Genomic DNA, 27,274 nt, shown 5'->3' on the forward strand with positions numbered 1-27,274 from the left:
CCGAAGGGGCACCTGCAACCCAATGTTTGTAATAGCGATGTCCACAAGAGCCAAACTATGGAAAGAGCCCAGATGTCCAATGACAGATGAATGGATGAAGAAGATGTGGTATATATACACAATGGAATATTACTCAGCCATCAAAAAGCATGAAATCTTGCCATTTGCAACGACATGGATGGAACTAGAGGGTATTATGCTAAGTGAAATAAGCCAATCAGAGAAAGACAATTATCTTATGATCTCACTCATATGTGGAATATAAGAAACAAAACAGAGGATCATAGGGGAAGAGAGGGAAAAATAAAACAAGAGGAAATCAGAGAGGGAGATAAACCATAAGAGACTCTTAATCATAGGAAACAAACTGAGGGTTGCTGGAGGGGAGGGGAGTGGAGGGTTGGGCATTAAGGAGGGCACGTGATATCACGAGTACTGGGTATTATATAAGACTAATGAATCACTGAACTCTACATCTGAAACTATTAATACATTATATATTAATTAATTGAATTTAAATTAAAAAAATTTAAAAAATTTCTCTGTTTGAAAGTGTTGATATAGGTCAGTTGATCTCCTTTTTCTTAAAATAATAGCAACTCAAGTCACTTAACTTTTAGAAGTTTTAATTTTTTTCTACATTACTTGGTAAGGAAAAAAAGATCTCTACTATGATCACACATTTTAGGAGAAACTCAAATCCTAAAAATACAAAGTTAAGGATAACTCTTTTGTCCTATTTGATAATATAAATATCTAAATATCTAAATATATATATCTAAAATATAAATATCTAAAAAGAAAAAAGTATATTAAAAATTAAGCCATGGGGTGCCTGGGTGGCTCAGTCATTAAGCGTCTGCCTTCGGCTCAGGTCATGATCCCAGGGTCCTGGGATCGAGTCCCACATCGGCCTCCCTCCTCGAGGGGAAGCCTGCTTCTCCCTCTCCCACTCCCGCTGCTTGTGTTCCTGCTCTCGCTATCTCTGTCTCTGTCAAATAAATAAATAAAATCTTTAAAAAAAAAATTAAGCCATGAATGACTAGCAGTGAAAATACTATAGGGAAAATAAAGTAATTTTTTCAAAAAAGGGTAATGGGATAAGATCAGGGAGAATGCCTAGGGCTGCCAGGACCAGCACCACCATGCACACAAATATACATAAACAAGATGGTGAAGTAAAGATACTGTGGTTGAATTGCCTAATCAGAAAAATAACTTTGAAATTTGATAAACAAGTTGCAATTTTAAGATTTATGAGTGATCTTAAGACTAGACTAGATTCTTGAGTAGATCTCTGAGGGCCCTTTTCTGTATGTGATTTAGATCTTGCTGTGGAATGTCAGTATTTATATGTGCTTTCACACCAGACACAGGTCACATATACATCACTAAGGAACAGAAGGTAATCAGATCCTCCACAGGAAATGAGATTGGACACATTTTATTGTTAAGATTATTGCTTATGTTTTGAGAAATGTTAACATTTGTCATCTGATCGTTAAATCAAAACTCTTCTGTACTGAGTAGTTCTCATTGATGATGATGTTTGTGATTTTATGCAAACATTATTACATTTTACCAGGTTATATTACTAACAGGGTCCAAATTTCAGATAATATATATTTTTTAAGATTTTACTTATTTGAGAGAGAGAGAGTGAGCATATGAGTGTGTGGGGTGTAGGGGCAGAGGGAGAGGGAGAAGTAGACTTCCCGCTAAGCAGGGACCCCGATGTGGGGCTTGATCCCAGGACCCTGAGATCATGACCTGAGCCAAAGGCAGATGCCTAACTGACTGAGCCACCCAGGTGCCCCTCAGATAATATTTTTTATAAAGAAGACCTGGTGTCTTCCTTTAGTCAACACATGGAGGCCAGTGGTCCTTCACTGGAAGCATCATCATCATCATCCTCACACCTTGTTGTGTTCCAGATGTGTGTAGCAGCTCAGTGCTCATGTAAGATGAGTTCTATGACTTCCCATGTTACAGATGTGCAAGCAGAGACAATCAAGGTAACTCACCCAAGGTCACACAGGTAGGGTAGAGTCGGTTGATGTCCCCTATAGTTTGGCTCATGAGGCTATGGGCTTCACTGCACCCCATGCTTTACTTCTTCTCACGATGCTAATTCCCAAGTATGCCAATTTCCTCTAATCGCTGCAGGATATTCCTTCCCTGTCACTGTCTATTTATGATCTATGTGCACCTTTTGTGAATAAAACCGACAAAGCTTTATCTTATAAATGACCTGTGTTAATGTCTCTTGACATTAAGATGGCTTGTGGGGAAATAGAAATTATATTTTGCAGTCCTTGTCTGGTTTCCTCAGTAATGGATTATGTCTACAGGATATGAATTCAACCTGTGGAAAAGCTGAAAGAATCATCATTAGTAACGGTACAGCTGACATCATACGGCTCCTGATGTGACACATAGAGAAGGACACAACATTGTCTATGTGCAGGTACTGCCAACATGTTTCACCTGAATCTAATCTTGAGGAAACAATCAGGCAAGCACACGTTTAAGGACACCCTGCACAGGAGCTGGCCTGCACTCTTCAAAGGCATCGGAATGACAGAAAGGCCGAGGAGCTCTTGAAGATTGATGGAGACTAAAGAGACAGGTCAATGAAATGCAATGCGTGGACCTCGCCTGGGTTTTGGATCAGGAGGAAAAGCAGCTGTAGAGGACATTGTTGAGACAAACAGGTAATTGTGAATATGGATCGCGTATTAGATGATGTTAAGTCTCCTGACTGTGGTGATTGTGTAAGAGAATGCCATTGCTCTTAGGAGATAGATCTGATGTGTGTGTATAAATACACACATATCCACACATAGAGACAGGTTAATAAAATGTTAACAGTTAGGGAATCTACCTGAATGACAAATTGGTGATTATTGTACTATTCTCAAAACTTTTTGGAGGGTTTGATATGTTGATCAATTTTTTAAAAACTGGATGTAGGAATGGGGAAGTAAGTGGAGATACATATAGATTAAACAAGATTCGCCTCGAGTTGGACACACTGGAAGCTTGGTGTCAAGTGCGTTATGTTATTCTACTTTTTCATATGTTTGGAATTTTCCCTAATGCAGAGTTGTGAAAAACAGAAAGATTCAGTCACATTTCATGATGCTGATTCTCAAGAAAGGATGAGGATAAGCTGCCATGAAGATTCTCTACTTTTCTGTAACTTGCCCTCACCCCTACTCCCATCCCGCAGCTACCATTTCCCCTTGCCTGGATCCTGACTCCACTCCCGCCACCCCACCCCACTCATTTCTTATCCAGCTTGAAGCCAAAGTGATTTCTTTTTTTTGGATCTTAACAAGGCCCACTAAAAACCCTTCAAAGTCTGCCCACCATTTTCACAGGAAACTGCCCACTTGCGTACAACCTGGGCCTCCTACACTCCACCTCCTGTCCTTGGGTCCTGGCTCAGGTCTCTTTCAGATCTCTGCTTCCTATCCCATTCTTCTCTACACCTGTGGCTCCTCCCTCTCACTGGAATGCTCTTTTCCCTCTTTACTTACTTAGTGCGTATTCAATTCTTCAAGCATCAATTCTTTGTGAAATCCTTTCCTGGTCTATCTGCTTAGAGTAAAGCCCCAGTATGGGCTTCTAGGGCAGTAGGCACATTTCTCTGGTAATATTTACCCCAACAGGAATGACAGTTCTCTGTGATTGATTTAATGCTTTCCGTTCTCACTCAGTTGCAAGCTCTCTCATGTATTTGTTTTGCTTACCATGGTGTCCATAGTCGGATCTCGGTACTGATGCATATTTTTAATACACACTTTTTAAAATAGTTTTTTCCACTAAAAAATATTTAGAATTTTTGTCTTTATTGAATTCCATCATACTTATGTTAAAAAGGATAGGCGATTATCTCCTGTAGCTCTGAATCCAGGTCTTTTTTTTTTTCCCCCTTAACTGAGGCTAATTTCAGTTCTTAAGTTGATGTGATCCCCTTTGATAATATAGAAACATTATTGTCATAATGCTCCTTGAAAAATGGGTTAAGTCACTTGGCTTCTGTTTGCTTTCATAATCGATATGACTTCATGCAAAATGATGCAGCAGTTTACATCATTCTGTCAGTCCCTGTGAAGGAAATATTGTTTTCCAAAATTAAAATTGTGAATCAACTCACAGGAGGATGTCGTCAAATAAACAAAGAATCATCGCTTATATTGCACTGCCAAGTTTTTGATAAGCTTAATTCCTCTAAATGCATTTAACTTTAATGAAGAGTAATACAATTTAATAACAACATAAAATGGAATCATTTATCTTCCCAGTCCTGAATATTGGGCAGATGTCTTCTCCTTAATCCATCCTTTCAAATGCAAGCTTTTTTTCCTTCTTGTTCAGATTTGTCTCTTCTCATTTCTGTATATGCGGTTTGGGGAGTGATCTATATGTACATGTTTAATTAAATCACTCATCAGGCTATAGTTTTCATGGTTGGAAATCTCTGGGATGTGTTATTATAAATTCTTGAGGCAATGATATTTATATAACCCAATAAAATTTGGTAATTATTAGTATATTAGTCAAAATTGTTTCAGTTAGAAGTGACATAAAACCAAACTCAAACTGACTTAAGCAGAAAGGGGAATTTATTGGCACACATGACTGCGGAGACCAAAGGTGGATGCTGGTTCCACAAGCTCAGATGAGGTGGGTAGAGGTCTCTCCTCATCTCCTGACTTGCTTTCCTCTGTGTTAACTTCATTCTCCGGTAAGGGCTTTACTAACACCTGGCAAGAGAACATGCATGAAGCAACAGGAGGTCATTCATTGATACAGGGTGACCTTCAGATATTTACAAATGAGGAAATGGCCTCCAGCCCAAACTGGGGTTTGGAATCTGCCTGAATATCTGTTAGTATAATCTGCACTCTTTTTTTTTTTTTTTTTTTTTGGCTTAAGGAGAGAGGAGGGGTTTTGTTAGACGGCCCCTGCAAGAGGGGCAAGGTAGGGAAAACTCACTAGTTTTTGAGCCTCTGTGAAAAGCGGAATTGTAACAGAAGGTGAAATCATTGTTTTTATAAAGGATTTTGTAAACTATGAAGGGAATGCAGCACAGTTTTGGGGCTTTAAGGGCATGATAGCTTTGAAATGCCTCCAGAGAACGTTAGTGCAACAGAGGACAGCATCTCACAGAAAACAGTGATGAGCCCAAAAGCTGTAGTTTCATTCCTGAATACCCTCTGGAGACTTTCAGAGCTACTTGAGTCTCTGGGGCACAGAGGCAGAGTAATGTGGGTTACAATAACAATAGATTTAGCCCCGTGTTTTGTGGAGGGTGTTTCTCATTAGTTTTATATGGGTAGATTCCATGACCCCAAAGGTTTTCTACAGAGAGGGAAACAGTGTGGAAGACATTGTGAGAGAGTAAGCACAGGAGAAGATACAAAGGAATAGGTTATTTTGTGTTGATAAATATTACACTTTGATAATTCATGCAATTTTTATAGAAAGCTAGGGTTATTATCCCAGGATGTTTTCCATTTGCTCCCTGTAAGAAAGTTGTATTATTGCTGTATGGGCTTTCAAAAATAGAATCAATATTAGAAGAGCCCTTTCAGACATGTTGCCACTAACCGAGAAACATGAAGGTTTCCCCACATGGAGAATGCTCTTCCTCTATAACTTCTTCTCTGGTTAAAAGCACTTAAAATGTTTGAGGAGCATATATAATGGGATTGCAGAGGTTTATACATTCAAATCAGCCATGTGATCTGCAAAGTTAACTGTAAATTGTTATCTAGGAAAAAGCCTCCATTACTTTTGTTTGTATAAGCTCACATCCTAAATAAAACTGCCGCCGGCAGAATGCTCATTAAAGTGGATTTAAGATTCCAAATGAAAAGTTATTGATTTCAAAAAGGATAAACACCACTAAGCCTCTAGAATCATCTGAAGTTATTAAATTACCAATTTAGTCACTGTCATTATTTTTTTTTTTACTATCTTGGTTATTAAGCAAACTGTATAAGGTATAATGTTTGAAATGAAACTGGAAGATATCAGCCAATAGTTATTTTCCACACACATTTAGAAATTAATGATCTGCTGAAAAATGGTGATGGGTTTGGTCTCCCTCGCCCCAAATTCCTGGCCCTCATAAAAAATATAGCCTACTTCATGTCTATGGGAAGGCAAGATTAGGATGGGTGTCAGATGATAAATTTTTAGCCACCAGCATCTAGCCAAAAGAGCCTGACTTAGCCCTATCACATTTCCCATGTATATTTATGTACTGTACCATTTGGGTATTATAATAAAAATTTTTATCTGTCCCTGGAGGCAGAATTGAGTTATATATTAAATGGCTATTTTCTTTGTTTTCTGCTTAGGTATGCATGTAATGTGGTAGCATAATATATATTCCACACTTGTTTCATTCCTGCAGAGAGATAATATTTTTGCAGCTGACTGAGTGAAGACATCCTGTGCTTCCAGAATAAGAGAGAACATATTGGCAGGATAAAATGCAGATGTTCCCAGGGTTTCTTCTACCTCATGGTTGTATTCAGCAGAGGTTAACTTTCATGGGCATATTTCCCTGTCCTTGTTTGGGCAGTTGGACACAGAAGTCCACAGTAAATTCAAGGTTGTAAGAGGTAGTTTCAAGGAAAGTATTTCAAAATGCTTTTTTTTTTTTTTAAAGATTTTATTTATTTATTTGAGAGAGAGAGAATGAGAGAGAACACATGAGAGGGGGGAGGGTCAGAGGGAGAAGCAGACTCCCCGCCGAGCAGGGAGCCCGATGCGGGACTCGATCCCGGGAGTCCAGGATCATGACCTGAGCCGAAGGCAGTCGCTTAACCAACTGAGCCACCCAGGCGCCCTTTCAAAATGCTTTTAGTGGTGGGAAAGTAACTTAAGATTTCACCCCACCTTTAGTAAAAATGATGGCATCAAGGTAACTTCCCTGCTTCTCTGTAAGGAAAGAACATGTATAGCCATTTTTTCTCTTAAAGAATTTTACTATTCTTAATATAATACAATACAAATGGAATATTTGTCCTGTCATGGTCTAAGAAAAATAAATTTCTGTGACAAAGATGATATCCTAATCACATGTTTGATCCCTCCCTTTTTCCCATTTCAGAAAGAAACAATCCAGGGAATATAAAAGGAATATGAAAAGATCATTTGAGTATTACCTTTGGGAACTTGTTGCTATATCTATGAAGCTGAAGAGTTTTAACTGGAAATGGAACAGGTAGGAGTGAATAAGGAGCACTGATGGGCCACTATTCACATTTGGCTGTATGTTCTGGAAAAACTAATTCTTCTGTAAGGTTAAGAGAAAAATTTCCAGATAAATTAAGAAATACAGTAGTTCAAATGAGTGGGATCAAATGCGAACATTCAGATCAAATCATCTCTAGTAAAACAGACTTCCCATAGAATAAAGGGAAGAATGTAGGGGTTGGGAAGCTAATTTTCTTAATTAGATTAAAAAGAATTGTATATTATTTTTTTTAAGTGCAAACTTCTACAAAAAAAGTATAAATTGAGAGGCAAGAACAAGTCTTAGGAATAAAAAGAAGAGTAACTAGGGGACATTCTTTCAGAACGCACAGCACAAACTTTAAGATTTGGGAATTCAAGAGAAAAATAAAGAGGCAGAAAATGTTGAAGCAGGAGAATTAATATCATGATTATATGGGTTCCAGAAGGAGAAAGTAGCAGATGAATGAAAAGCAATAATCAAATAAACAAAAGAAGGCAACTTTTCTGAATTGAAACATTCAGCCTTGTACATGGAGCAGGGTTAGCAAAGATTAGATGGGTATAATGAAAAGGAATGGTACCCAGGTGGATTTGGCTGGAAGCAGTTAGCTGGAAGAAAAAAGTCACCAAAGGGGGAAAAAAGTCTGAATGGCATTAGACTCCTTATTTGCAACACTAGTGTTAGAAAAGCTCAGAGAAAATGTATAGCCTTCTGGGAGAAAAAAGCATTATATTCCAAGAATTGTATTCCAAGCCTAGCTATTATCTAAATGCAAAGGCAAATGAAAGCCTGGCTCAGATTTAAAAGAATTCAGAAATTATATGACTCATGTATGCTTTTTGAAAAATACAACTTAAAGTAGACCTTCAAGCAAAAACTAATCAAAATAAAAAATTTAATAAAGACAAAGACATGTTTTAGGAAAAAAGAGCAGTGAGCAAGAAAAACTTAGATGTAAATCTAGGGAATTGCTTGTAAAGTGGTTGTGAAACTGTGTACAATTTATAACAAAGGATTTTAAAAAGAAAAATGTATATAATTTTAAAAACCTCCTGGAGTTATGGGGTGAAGGGAGAGGTGGAGAAGGAGGGAGTGAAGAGTGATAAAGTTTTTATGTTGAACAAGGAGGGTCAGTATCAGTAACTTCATTCTTGACATTAATGGAGAATAAATTAAAACATGTTTTAAAAAATTAAAACCAGCTTAAAATGAGGCCACTGGAGAAGAAAGAAAAAAGTGGGAAGTATTATTATTCCAAAGGATGGCAAAGTGTGTGTGTGTGTGTGTGTGTGTGTGTGTGAAAGACAGAGAGAGAGAGGGCGGGGGGGAGAGAGGGAATGAGAGCATAAGAGCAAGAGATAGAGAAATACCAATTGGGGGGCGCGTGGGTGGCTCAGTTGTTAAGCGTCTGCCTTCGGCTCAGGTCATGATCCCAGGGTCCTGGGATCGAGCCCCGCATTGGGCTCCCTGCTCAGCGGGGAGTCTGCCTCTCCCTCTCCCACTCCTCCTGCTTGTGTTCCCTCTCTCGCTGTGTCTCTCTCTGTCAAATAAATATATAAAAATCTTAAAAAAAAAAAAAAAAGAAATACCAATTAGGTTTCTCTATTACAAGTGGTTTTTTTATTTTTATTTTATTTTTTTAAAGATTTTATTTATTTATTTGACAGAGAGAGACACACTGAGAGAGGGAACACAAGCAGGGGGAGTGGGAGAGGGAGAAGCAGGCTTCCCACCCAGCAGGGAGCCCAATGCGGGGCTCGATCCCAGAACCCTGGGACCATGACCTGAGCTGAAGGCAGACGCTTAATGACTGAGCCACCCAGGTGCCCCACAAGTGTTTTTCTTTTAAAGACTTTTTTATTTATTTGACAGAGAGAGAGAGAGAGCACAAGCAGGGGGAGCGGCAGGCAGAAAGAGAGGGAGAAGCAGACTCCCCGCTGAGCAGCAAGCCCTACGTGGGGTTTGATTCCAGGACCCTGGAATCATGACCCCAGCCGAAGGCAGCTGCCCAACCGACTGAGTCACGCAGGCGCCCCTCTCTATTACAAGTTTATTTCAAGGCCATGATGGAGGAGCTGCTATTGGATTTACCATTCTATAAAACTGAACCAAACATGTGAGGTGACTACTTTTAGGCATTGGAAAATAGGCAGTGCAGGACTATAGTCTCAGCAAGACAGGAAATAAATGAGGTGAGCACCCTCTCTAACCTGATTTCATGTCTGGGGGCAGTTTCCTGAATGTGGCACAAAGTGGAGCCCAAGTGAAGAACGTCAAGTCATGCGGAGCTGAGGCAGACATTGCAACAGAAGGGATGAAAAGGCAGGTGGAATTCACAGTGTGGGGCTACAGAGACAAATGAGCTCTACAGAAGGGAAGTCTCCCAAGTCTGTGTAGAGATTCTTCTTAGCTCTTTGGGTAGGAGCTGTTCTGGGCTTTCCTATATAGGTTAAGATTTTGTAAGACCTCATGATTCTGCAAGACAGCAACCACTGTGGTGCTAAGAAATGAATGGAAATGCCAGAGGTTGGGCAGTGCCAAAATAAATTGAAGTTGTGATCCAACTATGGTAGAAAGACTTTACTGAGCCCACCGGACACTCCATTGAGACCACAGAAAGGCCACTCTTTTGGAGTAAGGAATAAGATCACATCCTAGAATTAAGGTCAAAATCAATGTAGATTTACCCAAACAGAGCATAAAATGAAGTCTGAAAGAGGAAGACAGTGAACGAGTTATGTAGTTGCCGGCCAACTACAAACATTACACCTTCAAATGAGAGACAAGATGATCCAGATGCTCTACAATATATCATCCGTAACAGTCAGCATACAATTAAAAATTACTACATAGGCAAAGAAGTGGGAAAATGGAATTCATAATCAAGGTTAAAAAAATGCAGATAATCAAGGAGTGCCTGGGTGGTTCTGTCAGTTGAGCGTCGGACTCTTGGTCTCGGCTCACATCTTAGCTCAGCGTTGTGAGTTCAAGCCCCACATTGGGTTCCATGCTGGGCATGGAGCCTGCTAAAAAAAAAAGTAAAAAGCAGACAATCGGGCGCCTGGGTGGCTCAGTTGGTTAAGCGACTGCCTTCGGCTCAGGTCATGATCCTGGAGTCCCGGGATTGAGTCCCGCATCCGGCTCCCTGCTCGGCAGGGAGTCTGCTTCTCCCTCTGACCCTCCTCCTTCTCATGCTCTCTGTCTCTCATTCTCTCTGTCTCAAATAAATAAATAAAATCTTTTAAAAAATTAAAAAATTAAAAATTAAAAAAAAAAAAGCAGACAATCAAAGGAGATCCTGAGAATGACTCAAATTTTGGAGTTAGAACACATTTTACAAATGGTGATTATAGGGGTGCCTGGCTGGCTCAAACAGTATAGCTTGTGATTCTTGATCTCAGGGTTGTTAAGTTCAAGCCCCATGTTTGGGTGTAAAGATTACTTAAAAATAAAATCTTTAAAAATGATGATTGTAGGGCGCCTGGGTGGCTCAGTTGGTTGAGCGACTGCCTTCGGCTCAGGTCATGATCCTGGAGTCCCGGGATCGAGTCCCGCATCAGGCTCCCTGCTCGGCAGGGAGTCTGCTTCTCCCTCTGACCCTCCCCCCTCTCATGCTCTCTCTCTCTATCTCCTTCTCTCTCTCAAATAAATAAATAAAATCTTGGGGCGCCTGGGTGGCTCAGTCGTTAAGCGTCTGCCTTCGGCTCAGGTCATGATCCTGGAGTTCCTGGATCGAGTCCCGCATTGGGCTCCCTGCTCAGCAGGGAGTCTGCTTCTCCCTCTGACCCTCCCCCCTCTCGTGCTCTCTCTCCCATTCTCTCTCTCTCAAATGAATAAATAAAATGTTTTAAAAAAAATGATGATTGTAAACATGTTCAAGGATTTAAGGGAAAAAATGGACGTAATGAACGGGTGGGAAATCTCAAAAGAGAAATACAAGCTGTATAAAAGTATCAATTAAAATACTAGAAATGACAATTTCCCTCAGTGGTTTAAGAGGAGACGGGAACTTCAGAATAAAAAGTACAAGAACCTGAAAATAGATTAATTAGAAAATATCAAAACTGAAAAACAGAATAAATTATATTTTGTTTTTTAAAATGAACAGAGCCTCAGTATCATGTGGAATGGTATCATTTTTCCCACATGTAATTGAAACCTCAGAAGAAAAGGAAAAAAAAGAATGGGTCAAAACTATCTGAAGAAATAATAACCCCAAATATTCAAAACTTGGCAAAAAAAGAATTCTACAGACCCACAGCAGTATATCTTTCAAAGTAATCTTCAAGAATGAAGGTCAAAAAATATTATGAAAGGCGTACAACCTGATAGAATCTTCAAGAATGGAGGTAAAAAAAATATTTTGAAAGGAATATAACCTGATAGTAGTCATGACACTAAAAGAAATGCCAAAGAAAGTTCACTGGGCTGAAGATAAAATTTAGAATAATAGGATGAAGGAATGAAGATAATTGGGAATGGTAAATATGTGGGTAAATAAGAATTTTATTTTCTTATCTTTGAATTTCCTTAAAACATAATTCACTGGTTCAAGTAAACATAATAATGCACTGTCATATTTTTACATATGTAATGGTAACACATGACCATAGCATTAAGAATTGCAGGGGGTTAAATGGAATTCTACACTTGGAAGTTTCTTATATTCTACATGAAACATTATAATATATTTTTTAAAGATTTTATTTATTTATTTGCGAGAGAGAGAATGAGAGACAGAGAGCATGAGAGGGAGGAGGGTCAGAGGGAGAAGCAAACTCCCCGCTGAGCAGGGAGCCCGATGTGGGACTCGATCCCAGGACTCCAGGATCATGACCTGAGCCGAAGGCAGTCGCTTAACTGACTGAGCCACCCAGGCGCCCTGAAACATTATAATATTAAATTGAAGTAGACTGTGATAAGCTTAGGATGTATACTGGAATCCCTAGAGCAATCACTAATACACACACACACAACACACACACACACAAGCAACACATACACACACACACGCACACACAGGGAACCAAAGAAACAATAAAATGGAGTACTAAAAAATATTTTATGGGACCAAGAAGGCAGAAAAGAACTAACAAAGAAACACACATGAGATGGGACAAATTAAAAGCAAATTGCAGGATGGTAGAATTAAAGGCAACCACATTAATAGTTACATTGACTGAGAATGCACTAAATAGTCCAGTTAATAATAAATTTCATAATAAAAAAAGGTCAGTTTATCAAGAAGATACAACAGTCTTAAATGCATATTCATCTAATTACTGTGATTAACATAGCTCCTGGCACATAGAACTATTGTTAATGCAAGGATGACTCAACACAAGGAAATCCATTAATGTAATTCACTATATAAATAGATCAAGTAGAACTCATGACATTTCAATATGGGCAAAAATGCATTTGCTAAATTCAATCATCACTCTTAATAACAAGTAAACAATAACTCTTGGCAAGCTAGCAATAGAAGGAAACTTTCTTAAGTTGATAAAGGTTAGCGTAAACTAAGAGCAAATACTTGGTATAAAACATTATAGTCATTCCTCCTAATGTTAGAAATAAGACAAATTTGCTCCCAGCATTGGTTGCTATTTAATCTTATAATGGAGAGTCTTACTAATGCAGGAAGACAGAAAAGAATAATATATATAATTATAAAGGAAAGACACAGGTATAGTTATTTGCAAATAAGAAATTGTCTTAGAAATCAGGAAAAAATTACTAGAATCAATAAAGAATTCAATATGAGGATTAGATTCAAAATTAGCATAGCAAAATCAATGCTTTCCTATATATTATCAACAATATATTAAAGAATAAAACAGAAAAAAGGAACCTATTCTCAACAAAAAGAAAAATTACCAAATACCTAACAAAAACATAAGATTCATAGGTGGAAAATTATAAAGCTCTAGGAAAAAAATAAATGATCCAGTAAATGCAGATAATCCTTTCCTAAATGGAAAGCCACTATTTTTTGAGATATAAATCTTTTCAAGTTAATTTAGAAATGTAATGCAATTCTAATCATTATATATGAAACTTAACAAGCTGATTCTAAAGGTTACATGGTAGAAAAAAATCACAAGTAATAGCCTAGAAAACTCTGAGAAGAAAGAAATTGTAGTAACTTCTCTTTCAGAAATTAAAACACATTTGAAAATATAGTTTTAGAAGTATAGGGTTGGTGCAGGTGTAGGCAGAAATAGTGATGAATAAAGATTGTGTAGAATTTAGGAACAGGAGTCTGTACACTGAGATTTGGCATCATGGTTCAGAGCTTTGAATCTCAAGCCAAGGCATAGTCGCTGTGCATTCTTGGTTAAGTTACTTAAACTCTCTCTGTCTTAGTTGGCTTATGTGTAAAATAGGGACCATTATACCATCCATATCCTGGGGTTGTTGAGAAGATTAAATAAGTTAATAAAGAAAAAGCACTTAGAAGAGGGCTTGGAATATGGTCAGAACTATGTAAATGTTAACTGCTATTAATAATAAAAATAGTAAGCAAATCAGTAGGAAAAAGATGAATTACTTCTCAAATCAGGGTGAAGTTTGGTTATCAGTTTTGAAAGAAATACACGTGGGGTGATGAGTTGTTCATTTTGAAAGAAATATACTTACACATATGTCTAACCCAATATCCAAAACAACTAAACATAAAGATATTAGATGAAGGTATAAAAAAAATTCATAATTGTGGGATGAAGAAATCCTGTTTCAACAAGATATAAAACATGAGAGTCATCAAGGAAAATGGCATATTTAAATACATAAAAATTAAAAAGATATACTAACAACATTAACGGGCAACATGCAGCTTGGGAATATGTTTGCATGATAATAACAAGGGATTAATATCAATAGGGAACAGACAAACACTCCAATAGGAAAATGAGCAGTGTGGGCACCTGGCTGGCTCAGTAGGTAGAGCATGCACCTCTTGATCTCGGGGTTGTGAGTTCAAATCCCACGCTGAACATAGAATTTACTTTTAAAAAAATGAGTGATGGATAGGAAAAGTAATATAGAAATTCAACAAGCTCTGCAAAATGTTCAACCTCATTGGTAATCAGAGAAATGTAAATTAATGTGACACATTTTAAGGAATTTTTACTCATCAAATTAGCAAAAATCTAAAAGCTTGATAATACCCAGGGTTAGTTAGGATGTGGCAAATGACACTCTGCTGGTAGGAGAGTAAGATGACAAAACATTTTTTGGAGGGCAATTTTTCCAGTATCTACTAATGTAAAAACTGTCCATCTTTGTTGGCTTAGCAATTCCATGTCGAGGACTTTATTCTAAAGAATCAGCATGGACTAAAGGTCTGTGTGAGAAAATGATCACAGCAGGATTGTTCATAATAGTGAAAAAGGGGCAACAGCCAAATACTGATCATTAGAAGAACAGTTAAATACATTCTGGTAAAGCCATAATGTTGAATACCACACAACTACTAAAAAGGATGAAGTATGTATATTTCATATATTTTTTAAAGATTTTATTTTTAAGTAATCTCTGCACCTAACATGGGGCTTGAACTCACAACCCCGACATCAAGAGCTGCAAGCTCTGCCAATGGAGCTAGCTATATGTCCCTGTATATTTTATATTTTTAATAATATATAGGTGGAAATTTTCCAAGGAAGGTTAAAAAAAAAGTAAATGTTTCAAGACAGTTCCTGGCTTTGTTATTTTGCGCGCGCGCACACACACACACGTTTGTATGTGCACCTGTAAATATGGAAGGGCATAGGAAAAATACTGAAACCAAAGTACTAAACTGTTAACCCTGGCTAACTCTGGGTTTATGCTGGAAGAAGCACAGCCTCACATTTTCGATCTTTACACTTAGGTACAGTTTTAACTTTTTGTAATGAAAGCATGCTCCTACACATCTTGAGTAACAAAGAACAATGAAACATAATAGAACTCTAATGACTGAAGATGTTGAAGAACGAGGAGGCAGAGTATTTTCTGGGAAAATGCTCTTGACTTAGCAGCTAATCCATATTACTTTAAAACGATTATAGAGCAAATGCACGCAATATTTTAATTATTTTAATATGGCTAACATCCTGAAACCAAAGCCAACAAAGACAACCCGTAACAAACCTACAGTTCATACTCAGAGACATTTAAAATAAAATACTGGGAAATTCAGTTAGTACACCACAATGAAATAAAGTGTAGTCCATAAATACAAAAGTGGTTTAACAGTATGACAAATATTAATGTTTGTCATAGGGTAAAAGAGACGCAGAAGCATCTGATTGTCTAGAGGTGACCTGTCCATCATTGATTGATACACTCATTCAACAAATTTGTAGATCCAGGCATTATTCTCAGTTCTGGGATAAAATCAGACACTGATCCGTACCCTCAGAAACACATTGTGGGGGGAGGGGAACAGACAAGTAAACAGATGCGAATGCTAAGGTATGAAGGAGTATTTAGACAGGGGAAATACTAGAAAGAGAATAAACAGATCAAATTTCTGTCTGAAATCAATAGAAAATAACATTCATGTTGGGAAACACTACAAGTCTTTTTGTTCCGCTTGAAAGCAATACAACTACTCACTCCATTCTTTCTATTTATTTATTTATTTATTTGAGAGAGAGAGAATGAGAGAGAGAGAACACATGAGAAGGGATAGGGTCAGAGGACGAAGCAGACTCCCTGCCGAGCAGGGAGCCCGATGCAGGACTCGATCTAGGGACTCCAGGATCATGACCTGAGCCGAAGGCAGTCGCTTAACCAACTGAGCCACCCAGGCGCCCTACTCACTCCATTCTTAAAGCTGCACTCAACAAGTTGGGGCCAATGCAATAGAACAGGTGAAACAAATGAGTCCTCTGCACTGGGAAGGGAAATTGTGACATGCAATGATAATTACTGAAGACAATCAGTTGAAAAAATACTAGAAGAGAAGTGTGCAGTAAGGTGGCAAGTTACAAAAAATATAGAGGGCTTTTTAAAATCTATTAGCAACAGTTACATAATGAAAAAAACTGTCATTCATACTAGCAAAAGATACTATAACATGCCTTGATACAAATGACAGAAAAAGCACAGGACCCATGACAAGAAAATGATAAAACTCTGAGGATAAAAGAAAAAAGTCCTAACCATCTTCCCAGAAAGAAATATTCAGCATTATAAAGATGTTCATTCCTCTCTAAATCATTTATAAACTCAATGGAATTCTAGTGAAAATATTGGTGTAATTTTGGGGGGGTATTTAGAAATTGTTCTTATTTAAAATTTTAGTCTTTATTTTTGTCAGTTATACATATTCACTTTAAGTATGATGAGTTCTGCTAGCTTATAACAGCAATCCTCAGCTTTACCCTTTCCAGCTTTTGATTCACACTCCCCAAGTCAATATTAGCCAACATTTTGAGCAGTTTTTACTGGTGTTTATATCTTTATTATTTTCCAACAAGAGGATTTTTCTGCTAATTAAGTTTTGTTTTCCCGTTTCAGTTTTGGAGATTATCAATTCTCTTCTCTTTTTTTTTTTTTTTAAAGATTTTATTTATTTATTTGACACAGAGAGACAAGCGAGAGAGGGAACACAAGCAGGGGGAGTGGGAGAGGGAGAGCAGGCTTCCCGCGGAGCAGGGAGCATGATGCCGGGCTCCATCCCAGGACCCCGGGATCACGACCTGAGCTGAAGGCAGACGCTCAATGACTGAGCCACCCAGGCGGCCCTATCAATTCTCTTCTTAATGTGAAAGGTAATATTCACTTTTCTGATCCACTTTTCAAACCTCAACCAGACTCCCTCCCACATACACATCCTACAAATGTGTACATGGTTCAGCTTCTTTTCACCCTGACAATATTTTTGGTTCTACCAGTGTTCAATGTTAGAAGCAGTACGTCTCTCTAGATATTATTATACACAGCTGAGTCTCAGTATTCTATGCTTTCCCTTCATGGACAACTTGCTTTTCTAGAAGTTAATAATGTCTGCTTTTCTCCTCCCCCCCAACTTCTTCTTCCTATTATTATTAGTAAGTAAACTCTACACTCAAAGTGGAGCTTGAACTCACAATCCTGAGGTCAAGAGTTTCACGCTCTACTGACTGAGTCAGCCAGGTGCCCCAATAATTGTCTACTTTTAAATTTTGCTTTGTTATCGATACAATGGACAGAATTAAGAGAGCAAGGGAAAGGAGAGAGAGGAGGAAGAAACAAAAGAAAAAAAAAGAACTTCTCACCTCGGTCACACACTTGAGAAAAACTGAGAATTTCAGTTTTGCTTGAAACTGTGCATTCTGGATCATCCTTCCACTTTACAATGGACGGGTCCTCTCTGGACTCGCTGCTCAGCTTTGTCAGGATCTACCCTTCATGGTCATCCCAGGAACATTCCTTTTCCTGTGCTGACGTTGGGAGCTCCTGCTTGCTGAGCACTGTGTCTTCCATTGTCATGGCTTACACTCTTGTTTGGCGGGAGCACTTCCTCTAGTAGATTCCAGGGAACTGTGCCCTGGAACTCACCTAGAGAGGAAATGCTACTACTCTAGGGAGGCGCTAGAGAAAACTGCTGTCACTTTAGCCATTCCACCTCACACGAACCACTGGCACCCCGTGGGACACCTCTGTGCCCTCCCCTCCCCCCAGTGATGCCCCGAAGCCTCTGTGGCCACCCAGTCCTACTATTTAGAAACTCTGCCTGCCATTGTGTTTTGAAATTAATCTGTTAGACCCTTTTCTTCAAATCCATCTTTACAAGCCCCATTTCTAAATGTTAAGAAACGTTAATGCCAAGAAAATCTCCTCCATTCCTTCTACACAGGTTGGAATAATTCAACCTACATCAGGTAGTGCCCCAGAGGGTTCATGCTCATTAAGCTGGTGGGTAAAACCAATCTGTTTGACAAATCCGGTTTATAATTTTAAGTAAACATGCATGGTTTTTTATAGCAAACATTTCAGCAAACATGATAACCCATAACACATGGTCTAATTGCAAGATTGTAAGCCAACATTTGGTAGAAATATTAAAAATAAACCTTCAAATATTACATGGGAGATTTGTATTTAGCACACAGACTTAGGCAGAAACTCAAGTTCTTGGTGACAGGATACAGAATAACTATAGTTTTCATTTAAATTTCTTAGTAATAGGTATGTACATAATTGCTAAATATTATTCATCAATTTTTAAAGTTGTAAGAGCTAGCACAAAAAGCAAAAGGACTTTTTAAAAATTCGTTGAAAAATTAAGATCTGTTTCTGCTACTCCAGTAACATTTTCAATCAAATGCTTCCCTAAAGAATATCATTAACATAGTGGTGAAATATGAAGATGAAATTACTCTCTGCAAGTCCGTGGGTTTAAATTTATTTTTAATAGAAGGTTGATAACAGGAATCAGAGACCCATCGATCTGGTATTTAAGTTTCCTTTTCCAATTGTGTTCAACGTTATTGCTTTGCCCAGCAAATTTTCTTTTCTCTGGAATGCAAACTGGAAAATTTTCTTCATCTCAGCGTAGGGACCAAACGACATTTGTGTTGACATCAATCATCTCTCGTTGGGGTAATCTATGGCAATGTTGAGGAATTGAGATTGGTTTTAAGGGATTGGAACATAAGTGAGGAAGAAGAAAGTTAAGAAACAGGAAGTGAGATCATAATAACAGCTCCTTACAAGCCCTGCACCATTTAAATTCACAAAATTAATCAGAGGAAAGAGTTGTAAGTACGTTCATGTTCCAAGTTAGAGCAACTTAACTTGAATATCGTCCATCAGTAATTCTTAAAAATTTATTCTTTGCTTCAGATTTGGAAAAACAGGACTTTGAAAGACATGCAAGGAAGAAGGGATAGGGTTGCAGGACCAAATTTATGGCCATTTTTCTGAGTTTCTCTTACTTAATTATGTATCAATTTTTTGACATGGAGGGGGGCTGAGGGCCACTGGAGAGTGACCGATGGTCACAGTTCTACAATAAGCCTTCTGGTCAGGGTTGCACCCAAGAGCCCACTGCAATAAAAATTCCATTTGCAAGAGGATGTGAGCCTGAACTCTGAACAGTTGCAGATGAGAGGAGTAGTGGAAAGAGGACTTGATGAGGCTGATTATGATCCTCCATGATGATAAGATTGGTAAATCTGGGATAGGGATGGGAATCAATATAATCATGCTACTCCTGCCACCCACTGGCCAAAGCATGAGTTCTGCATAATTGAAATGTACATGTTTAGGGTTATGATTTTTCTCAACCCATAACTTCTTTCATTTTTCTATGATCCAACAGTCTCTATTTTGAGCTTCCATCCTCTTTGTTGGTGGGAAACTAACCCAGGCAAAGCATTATCTGTCTCCCAAGGTTTGAAGGCTTTGGGGAGAGGCTTTAAGTTACACTGAGATGTCAAGTGGGGAAGGTGTAACTGCAGGTCATCTTCTAGCCAGTCTGGCATTCGCTGTGATGGAGCAACCCACCTGGGTCCTGGTTGTCATTACCCTCCTGTCATGACATTCACATTCCTACATCATTTCTGGTTTTACATGGTTCATGCTGCTGTGTCTCCTCTTCTGGCTGCAAGGCCCCTCCCGGTCCACCAGCCGCCTCTCAGCTAAATTTCTCAGGGTTTGGAGATAACTTTTGGATGATATCTCTTGCCACTCTGGGGCTGTGGGAAGCTGGGGAGTTACTTCAAGCCCTGTCCGCCTAGAGGGGCTGCCACTTCAAGATGTCTCAGTGCATAAATTAAGACGTTTCCAGCTGTAATAGGAAACATCTCAAACTGCCTTGAGACAAGTTATTAGCTCATATAAGGAGTCAAGAGGTGAGGTGAGCTTCAAAACATGTTGATCCAACCGTTCAAAAATGCAATCAAAGACTTGGGTTCTCTCTGTCTCTCTACCCTGCCATCTGCCTGTGATCATCACTTTAAAATGGATTCGTGTCTTGGTTGTATGATAGCCGCCTGCAGAAATTATGGCTTTGTCCTTTGTATCTAATTGGCTTCTCAAGCTTCTTTCTTCAGAATGAAGTAGAACATTCCTAGAATTCTCCAGTAAAACCCTTTTCATCTCTTGTTGGTGTGGCTGGATCACATGTGAATTTCCCCCTCCCTTTTTTTTTAATTGAAGTTTTAATTTTAATTCCAGTTAGTTAACATCAAGTGTTATAATCACGTGCTTATTTTTGAATCAATTTTTAGCAAAAGGAATGGGATTACCGCTAGATCAAAATCAGGTTGAACCCAGAAGCTGAGAGTAGAAATCACTGTCTCCTGAGGTACTTGGCAATGTGGAGAAGGGGAGAGCACCTGAAGAAATTTGGAATTTTTTAGGGAGAGAATGAGGAGGGTAGCTGCTCTCTAGGGAATAATATCAGTCAGGATTTAGTTAGGAAAACAAACCCCTCTAGAAATTTCAAGCAGAACAAGATTAACATAGAGAAGTAAGCCACAGAAATCATTGAAAGGGATAGAAGAGAGAAAAACGAGGGGGTAAGGTGGAGTTAGTCAATGTTCAGAAATTCCAGGAAGCTGCTCCAGCCCCTGTAGGAGAGCATACCTGTTTAACCCCGAATTCCTCTGAGCCTGTGGTCTTCTGCCCCTGCAGACTCAGTGCACTTGTCACAAGGTCATGTTGCTGCCCCAGCCAAAGCCTGGTGTGGCTCTGGTTTCCTTCTTCTCTTCAATCTTTAAAAAAAAAAACCCAGATTATTTATTTATATGCCACGCAGTTGAACAATTTTAAGTATGCAAAGTGTATAATTCCCTGGCTTTCGTATATTCACAGAGTTGTGCATCCATTTTCATTATTCCTGAAGAAACGCTTTCTCCTCAGACATCACCCGCCTACCCCACTCCCAATCCCTCTAGTCATCCTCATCCACCCACCCTCCCCTCTACTCTACACAAAAACTAATCTCCTTTTTGTCTCTGTAGATTTGCCTCTTCTGGACATTTCATACAGATTTTTATAATGTGTGTGCTTTTGTGATTGGATTCTTTCACTTAGCATAATATTTTCAAGGTTCATTCATGTTGTAGCATGTGTCAGAACTTCATTTGTTTTTATTGCTGAATATTCTTCCACTGCATGAATAGACCACATCTTATTTATCCATTCATCAGTCAATGGACATTTGAGTTGTTTCTACTTTTTAGCTGTTAATTATGCTGCCATGACCATTCATGTACAAGTTTTTGATGGATGTATATATGTTGGACATAGACTTAGGAGTGGAATTGCTAGGTCAGGTGATAAATCTGTTTCACCTTTTGAAGAACTGCTAACCTGTTTTCCAAAGTGGCTGCACTATTTTGTATTCCCTCCAGCAGTGTATGAGGATTCCTTCATTTCTCCACATCCTCACCAGCACTTGTGATTATATGTGTTTGTTTGTTTGTTTGATGATAAGCTTTCCTACTGGATAGGAAGTGGTAGCCTATTGTGGTTTTCATTTGCATTTCCCTGATGGTTAATGATGTTGAGCATCTTTTCTTGTACTTACTGGCCATTTGTGTATCTTTCTGGAGAAATCTCTCTTCAGAGCCTTTGCCCATTTTTAATTGGATTATTTGTCTTTTTATTATTGAGCTGTAGCAGTTTTCAATATATTCTAGATACAAGTCTCTTAATAGATATATGATTTGCAAATGTTTTCACTCATATTGTGGATTGTCTTTTCACTTTTTGATAATGCTCATTGGTGCATAAGGGTTTTAAATTTTGACGAAGTCTAATTTATCTGTTTTTTTTTTTTTTTTTTCCTTTTGCCCCTTGTGCTTTTGGTGTCATGTCTAAAAACGCATTATGGAATTTGAGATCATGATGATTTACCCCTATGCAGTCTTCTAAGAATTTTGTAGTTTTAGTTCATAGACTTGTGTCTTACATCCATTTTGAGTTAATTTTGGTATATGGTATGAGGTAGGGGTCCAACTTCATTCTCTTGCATGTGACTACCCAGCTGTCCCAACATTTTACTTTAATCTTGCACAAATTCTTTCTACTGGCAGGTCCTGAACTGAAACCTTCCTACCAGAGGAGACTGGGAAACATAGCCCCTGTGAGAGGGAGAACTTAGAGGGATGGGAACTAACCCATAGTATGCAGCAAATAACTAAACATCAGCCTTTGTAAGGATTTGCTGTCTCTTCGGTGTCTAGATGGAAAGCAGGCAACAAATCTCCTTTTATTCAAAGATCCTAAACCTGTCTAGAATCATTTTGTCACCCTTATAACTTGAGAGGTGTAGAGAATATAGGGCCCAACTCACTTTATTCTATTTTTTTCTTCTGTGTTCTTCTTTCTTCCCAGTCCACACAATTCTAAAATTGAGTCTAAGAGAAACTCAGCCGTATATTTTTCCAGATAGTTCTGTTTCATGTGCTTTTGTTCTGAAGAGCTATATCTTGCTTTTTAAAAGAATGAAAAAAATCTTAAAGGTACAAGAGATTATTTTAGATACACTATTAGACCATAGAAAGCAGCATTTTGCCTGACAGATTGGGAATATGGTTTCATGAATGTGATGCAGAGCTCCAGAGACAGGGATGAAACTTTGGGGAAGGGAGACAGATTCTCAAGGAGGAGATGAATAATTATAGATAAGGAGCTAAAATTAATAGGTAAGCAGGACATTGATGCCTTTGCTAGAGATTTCCAGTTATAACCATACAGGTATTAGGGGCAACTTGGCAATGGTTTTACAACTGTATTCTGTAATAAACCATAGTATACTAACATAGACTGAACAGTTTAAACATCTTGGAGACTTTAATTTATTCAGCTTAAGAGCTTAGTTGAAGGGAAAAAAAATAATGGAAAGTAAGCTGTGGGATTGCTTTTCCTGAATTCTAAATTTAGCTTAAATATATTTCTAATCCTCCATGTCAGGGATATTTTGTTGGAAATTCATTTGAATTGTATAATCTGATCACCTTTATTAATGCACGGATTTAGATGGGCATAAACATACTTACTGTATTTTACTGTGTCTATTTTTAGCCTAGGTAATCCTGTAAATGATTAGCTAATTATATTCTTTCTGATTATCAAGCTACTTAACTTAAATCCAGTATGATTATAAAAAGCGAGTAAATCTTCCGTGCCAATAGAGGAGATTCTACACATGGTTACATTTAAGAAGGTAAAGGAAACTGCACTGTATGACCAAAGCCTGTGCAAGATTAAATCCCCATTATCTGGATGACAGAAACTAGAAAGGAATAGAGTGTGAAGAGCAACACAAATTCACAGCCATCACTTTGAGTCCATCTTACCTTCAAAGACAAATATGATTGCTCCCTGAACTGATTGTCTTATAAAACTAGATGGGTAACATTCCGTCACCTGTTGTAGAAAATGCCCCTCTCGATTTTTAATTAAATTAAAATTAATTTTTAATTAAGGTTCACATTATATCTGGGTATAAATGGAAAACTTTTAAGTGATGGATAGAAAAGGAAAACAGTGTGTGAGGACTCAAGAGTATGACGTCATTTCAGCTCTGGGGAAATTTAAAAATGGGAACTAGCACATTCAGAATGTCTCTCCCATGCATATCGCAGTATCTCATCTAGTCTTCATGACAGGCCTGAGAGGAAGGCATAATTATCCCAGTATCTATAGATGTAGACACTGGATCACAGATATATTAGAATCCAGTTTGTCTGATTCCAGAATCTGTGCTCTCTTGGTTGTTAAATTTTGACAGTACCCCTTCAGGTACAAAACACAGAAAGAAATATTCTAACTGGAATAGGAAAACCAAGGAATTTATCAGCTTATAAAACTGACACATAGAGACTGGATCCTCCTCATTCAGCATTGTCTGCTGTAGGCATGGTTGGTTCCAGGGGCCAAGTGGAACTCTCTCTCTAAATCTCATTTCTACTTTTTTTCTGTGTTATACTTGCTTTCAGGCAGGCTCTCAGGAGCTCCAGCTTCAATCTTTAAAGCTTTAATCCTGTGGGAAAAGAGATCTTTCTTCTAAGTTGGAATAAGAGTTCCAGGACTGAATTTTACTGTCCTTGTTTCATCTAACCAATCTTAACCACATACTATAAACAATTTGAAAGGAAAGTGAATGTACAAGGTTGGTTATATCAGGAAATGTGACTTGTAACTCTTAAGCTTATGTATATATGTTAAAGATACAGATACAGATGGTAGAATGACTCCACTATATGAGATTTTTTAAAATGTGGATCATGAATATAACCAGATAACTATAGCAATTGGTGCTGATCATGAAGCTTCCTGAGGTGAACAAAGGCCTTTACTTCTCTGCTATTGAAAAGGTTTTAGTCACACTAAAGTCAAACATACAGTCTCATTCAAGTCTATATGAAAATATATTACATAGCATGTTCAAAAGTATGTATTTGAAAGGGAGGAAGACCAATATTTATCAAATACCTGCTATGTACAGGCAGAACATAGGTACATTGTATCTACTTTTTTTTTAAAGATTTATTTATTTATTTTAGAGAGAGGGTGTGGGGGGGAGGGCAGAGGGAGATGGAGAGAGAAACCCAAGCAGACTCTGTGCTTGATCTCATGACCACGAGATCAGACCTGAGCCAAAATCAAGAGTCAGATGCCCAACTGACTGTGTCACCCGGGTGCCCCGTGTTATATCCACTTTTATGTTAGACATATGATTCAGTGGGTACTAGCCACATGTGGCTACCTAAATTTAAAACTTAAAGTAATTAAATTAAATTAAAATTTAGTTCCTCCATCACAGGAGCTGTACTTCCGGTGCTGAATAACCATGTGACAGTGGTTTCCATGATGAACAGCATAGCCATAGAACATGTCCATCGTTGTAGGAAGTTCTATTAGATAGCTCTGGATATCTGTCTCAATTTTCCCGTTTTTGTCAGAATAGAAACTAACAATCTTAAGTAATATGAGATAAGACTATAAAGAAATAATCAGTGTAGAATGTGTATCTTCTATAAGAAAACCACTCTGAACTCTTAGAAAAGTTGGTGTCATGGGCCAAAAAAGTAGGGGGAGAGATATTAGGTACTAGATATTAAATGACGTAATGGAATTATTATCAAGTATCAGTTTTGTTAGGTGTGATCAACACTCTTTGGGGATGTGTGCTGAAGCATTTAGAAGGAAAATCTTGCCGTTTTTCATTTACTCTGGAATGAAAGAATAAAAAACAGAGATGAAGTAACAATGGCACAATGTAAACAATAGCTAAATCTAGCTAATCAGTGCTGTTGTTTCTAATTTTGATGTATTTTAAAGCTCACAAAATGAAAATAGTTTTGAAAAACCTAACTTTCTTTTAGCAGTTTTTCCTTTGATGTCACACTCAGAAAATGTTTCTTAAACTAGACTTTTAAAAAATAGCTACTGAGACAACCTTCTAGAATCTTAATGGGTCATTTCTTTTAACGCTTAAATCTTTATCTGTTTGTAATTTGTTTTGGTGTAATGGACACATTAAAGATTACTTTTATTTTTTAAGTACTTAAATGGTAGTGAATATTTGCTTCCCTAAATTCATTCACAATTTTTTTCTAGAAAGAGCCCTTGATTTTCATTTAGAGATCCACCTCCCTTTCACTTTCTGCTCCTGTGTTTGGGGTAGTGCAGAAACAGAACATTAAAAGCCTGGGATTCTTTAATTTACTCTCAGCTAAAAAGCCCCTGGGGCAGAAACCATAGTCCTTTTGGTAGTATCATAGGCAATTTAAATAATGGGAGCCTGTTAAAATGTGAGCCGAGAACACTTTGCTAGCCATTACATCGTATTTAATAGATCAGAGAAAAGTTTAGAGAATATTAACATACCTGTTACCATAAAACAAAAGTGAAAGTTGTATGTTTGTTAAATGTCTTCTATCAAAAAGTGGAGTTTCTAGATTTATTTCCTCAGGAGAATGTTTCGTTGACGGCTCAGACAAGAACATAAAACGGTGTATTACGAGGTCTTAATACAAGGACTCAGGTGCTCACAGCCCCATTACAGGGGCTGAAGAAGGGTTAGGCAAGGGGCCACCACTAACTTTTTGGCACATCACCATGGAAGATCAGAGAGCCTCTGTTTGCCAGTCATGAACATGCAGGAAACTCCTATACATCTCCTGGTACTTCATAGCTCCAAGATGGGGAGAATGGGAAGGGAAGCAGAAGTCACTTCAGAAACTCACATTTGAAAGGCCCGTGCTATGCCTTCTACAGCTCCCAGAGAAAGAAGAAAAATGACTTGGGCCTCCCCACTGTCTTTCAGGTATTATGTGAGTTTATCTGTAAGACGGAGCCTAAACATGCATTCAGGACTCTGCTGTCTAGGGTGTCAGAGAAATCTACCTCTGAGGCTTCCAGCTTCTGCAATATAAGGGAGATAGAAAAGTTTTTAAAGCTGGGTGGTGGGCTGAGTGTCACCAGATATAAATACCGCAGAAGAGGTGAGAAGCTTTCCCATAAGATTCAAATGTTTTTTTCAAAATTCAAAGGATTGTTGATTTGAAAGTTTGAGAGGAGGGTATGTTTGTTAGAGTATCTGATGAAGAAAACAATTTGAAGTTGTAACCCGTGTCTATCATAGAAGATTGGTTTCACCTACCATTGCTAAGAATTGACTTCCTATGATATCATGTTGAGCAGTAGAGCTCCCCACCCAGTGGGTCACCCGATGCCCTAAGGGTGGCTGAGCAGGCTGGGTCACCAGAGGAGCCTTGCAAAGGGCTCCGATTCCCTTGTTGGTCCCCAAATGTCATATAAACGTAACTATCCTCTTAATGTATTATGAAAAAAAGCTATGAAGTGCTGCATTTTAGTGAAACCATCTTCTCTTGATTTAATGTGAATGTTGTTCCCAATGTGAAAGCTCCAAAGTGAATTAGTGTACAAGAAGTACAAGAGTATCTTCTTGGAGAAGCAGGCTCTCCACTGAGCAGGGAACCTGATGTGGGGCTTGATCCCAGGACCCTGAGATCATGACCTGAGCCGAAGGCAGACGCTTAACCAACTGAGCCACCC

The 27,274-nt window shown here is 38.3% G+C and overlaps 1 protein-coding gene across 1 annotated transcript in view; it reads left to right on the forward strand.

Moving 5' to 3' along the window:
* The first annotated feature begins 1,823 nt into the window (after positions 1 to 1,823).
* Positions 1,824 to 27,274, forward strand: part of MEGF10 (multiple EGF like domains 10) — a 211,988-nt gene continuing 186,537 nt past the window's right edge. The window contains exons 1-3 of the mRNA XM_035014032.1: positions 1,824 to 2,015; positions 2,352 to 2,714; positions 7,133 to 7,246. Of these exons, the coding sequence (XP_034869923.1) occupies positions 2,644 to 2,714; positions 7,133 to 7,246 (185 nt within the window). The 5' untranslated portion in view covers positions 1,824 to 2,015; positions 2,352 to 2,643. The remainder of the gene's footprint in view (positions 2,016 to 2,351; positions 2,715 to 7,132; positions 7,247 to 27,274) is intronic.

The sequence above is a fragment of the Mirounga leonina genome, unplaced genomic scaffold (genome assembly GCF_011800145.1).
Source record: "Mirounga leonina isolate KUSES-001 unplaced genomic scaffold, KU_Mleo_1.0 Mir_168, whole genome shotgun sequence".
Taxonomy (NCBI): Eukaryota; Metazoa; Chordata; class Mammalia; order Carnivora; family Phocidae; genus Mirounga; species Mirounga leonina.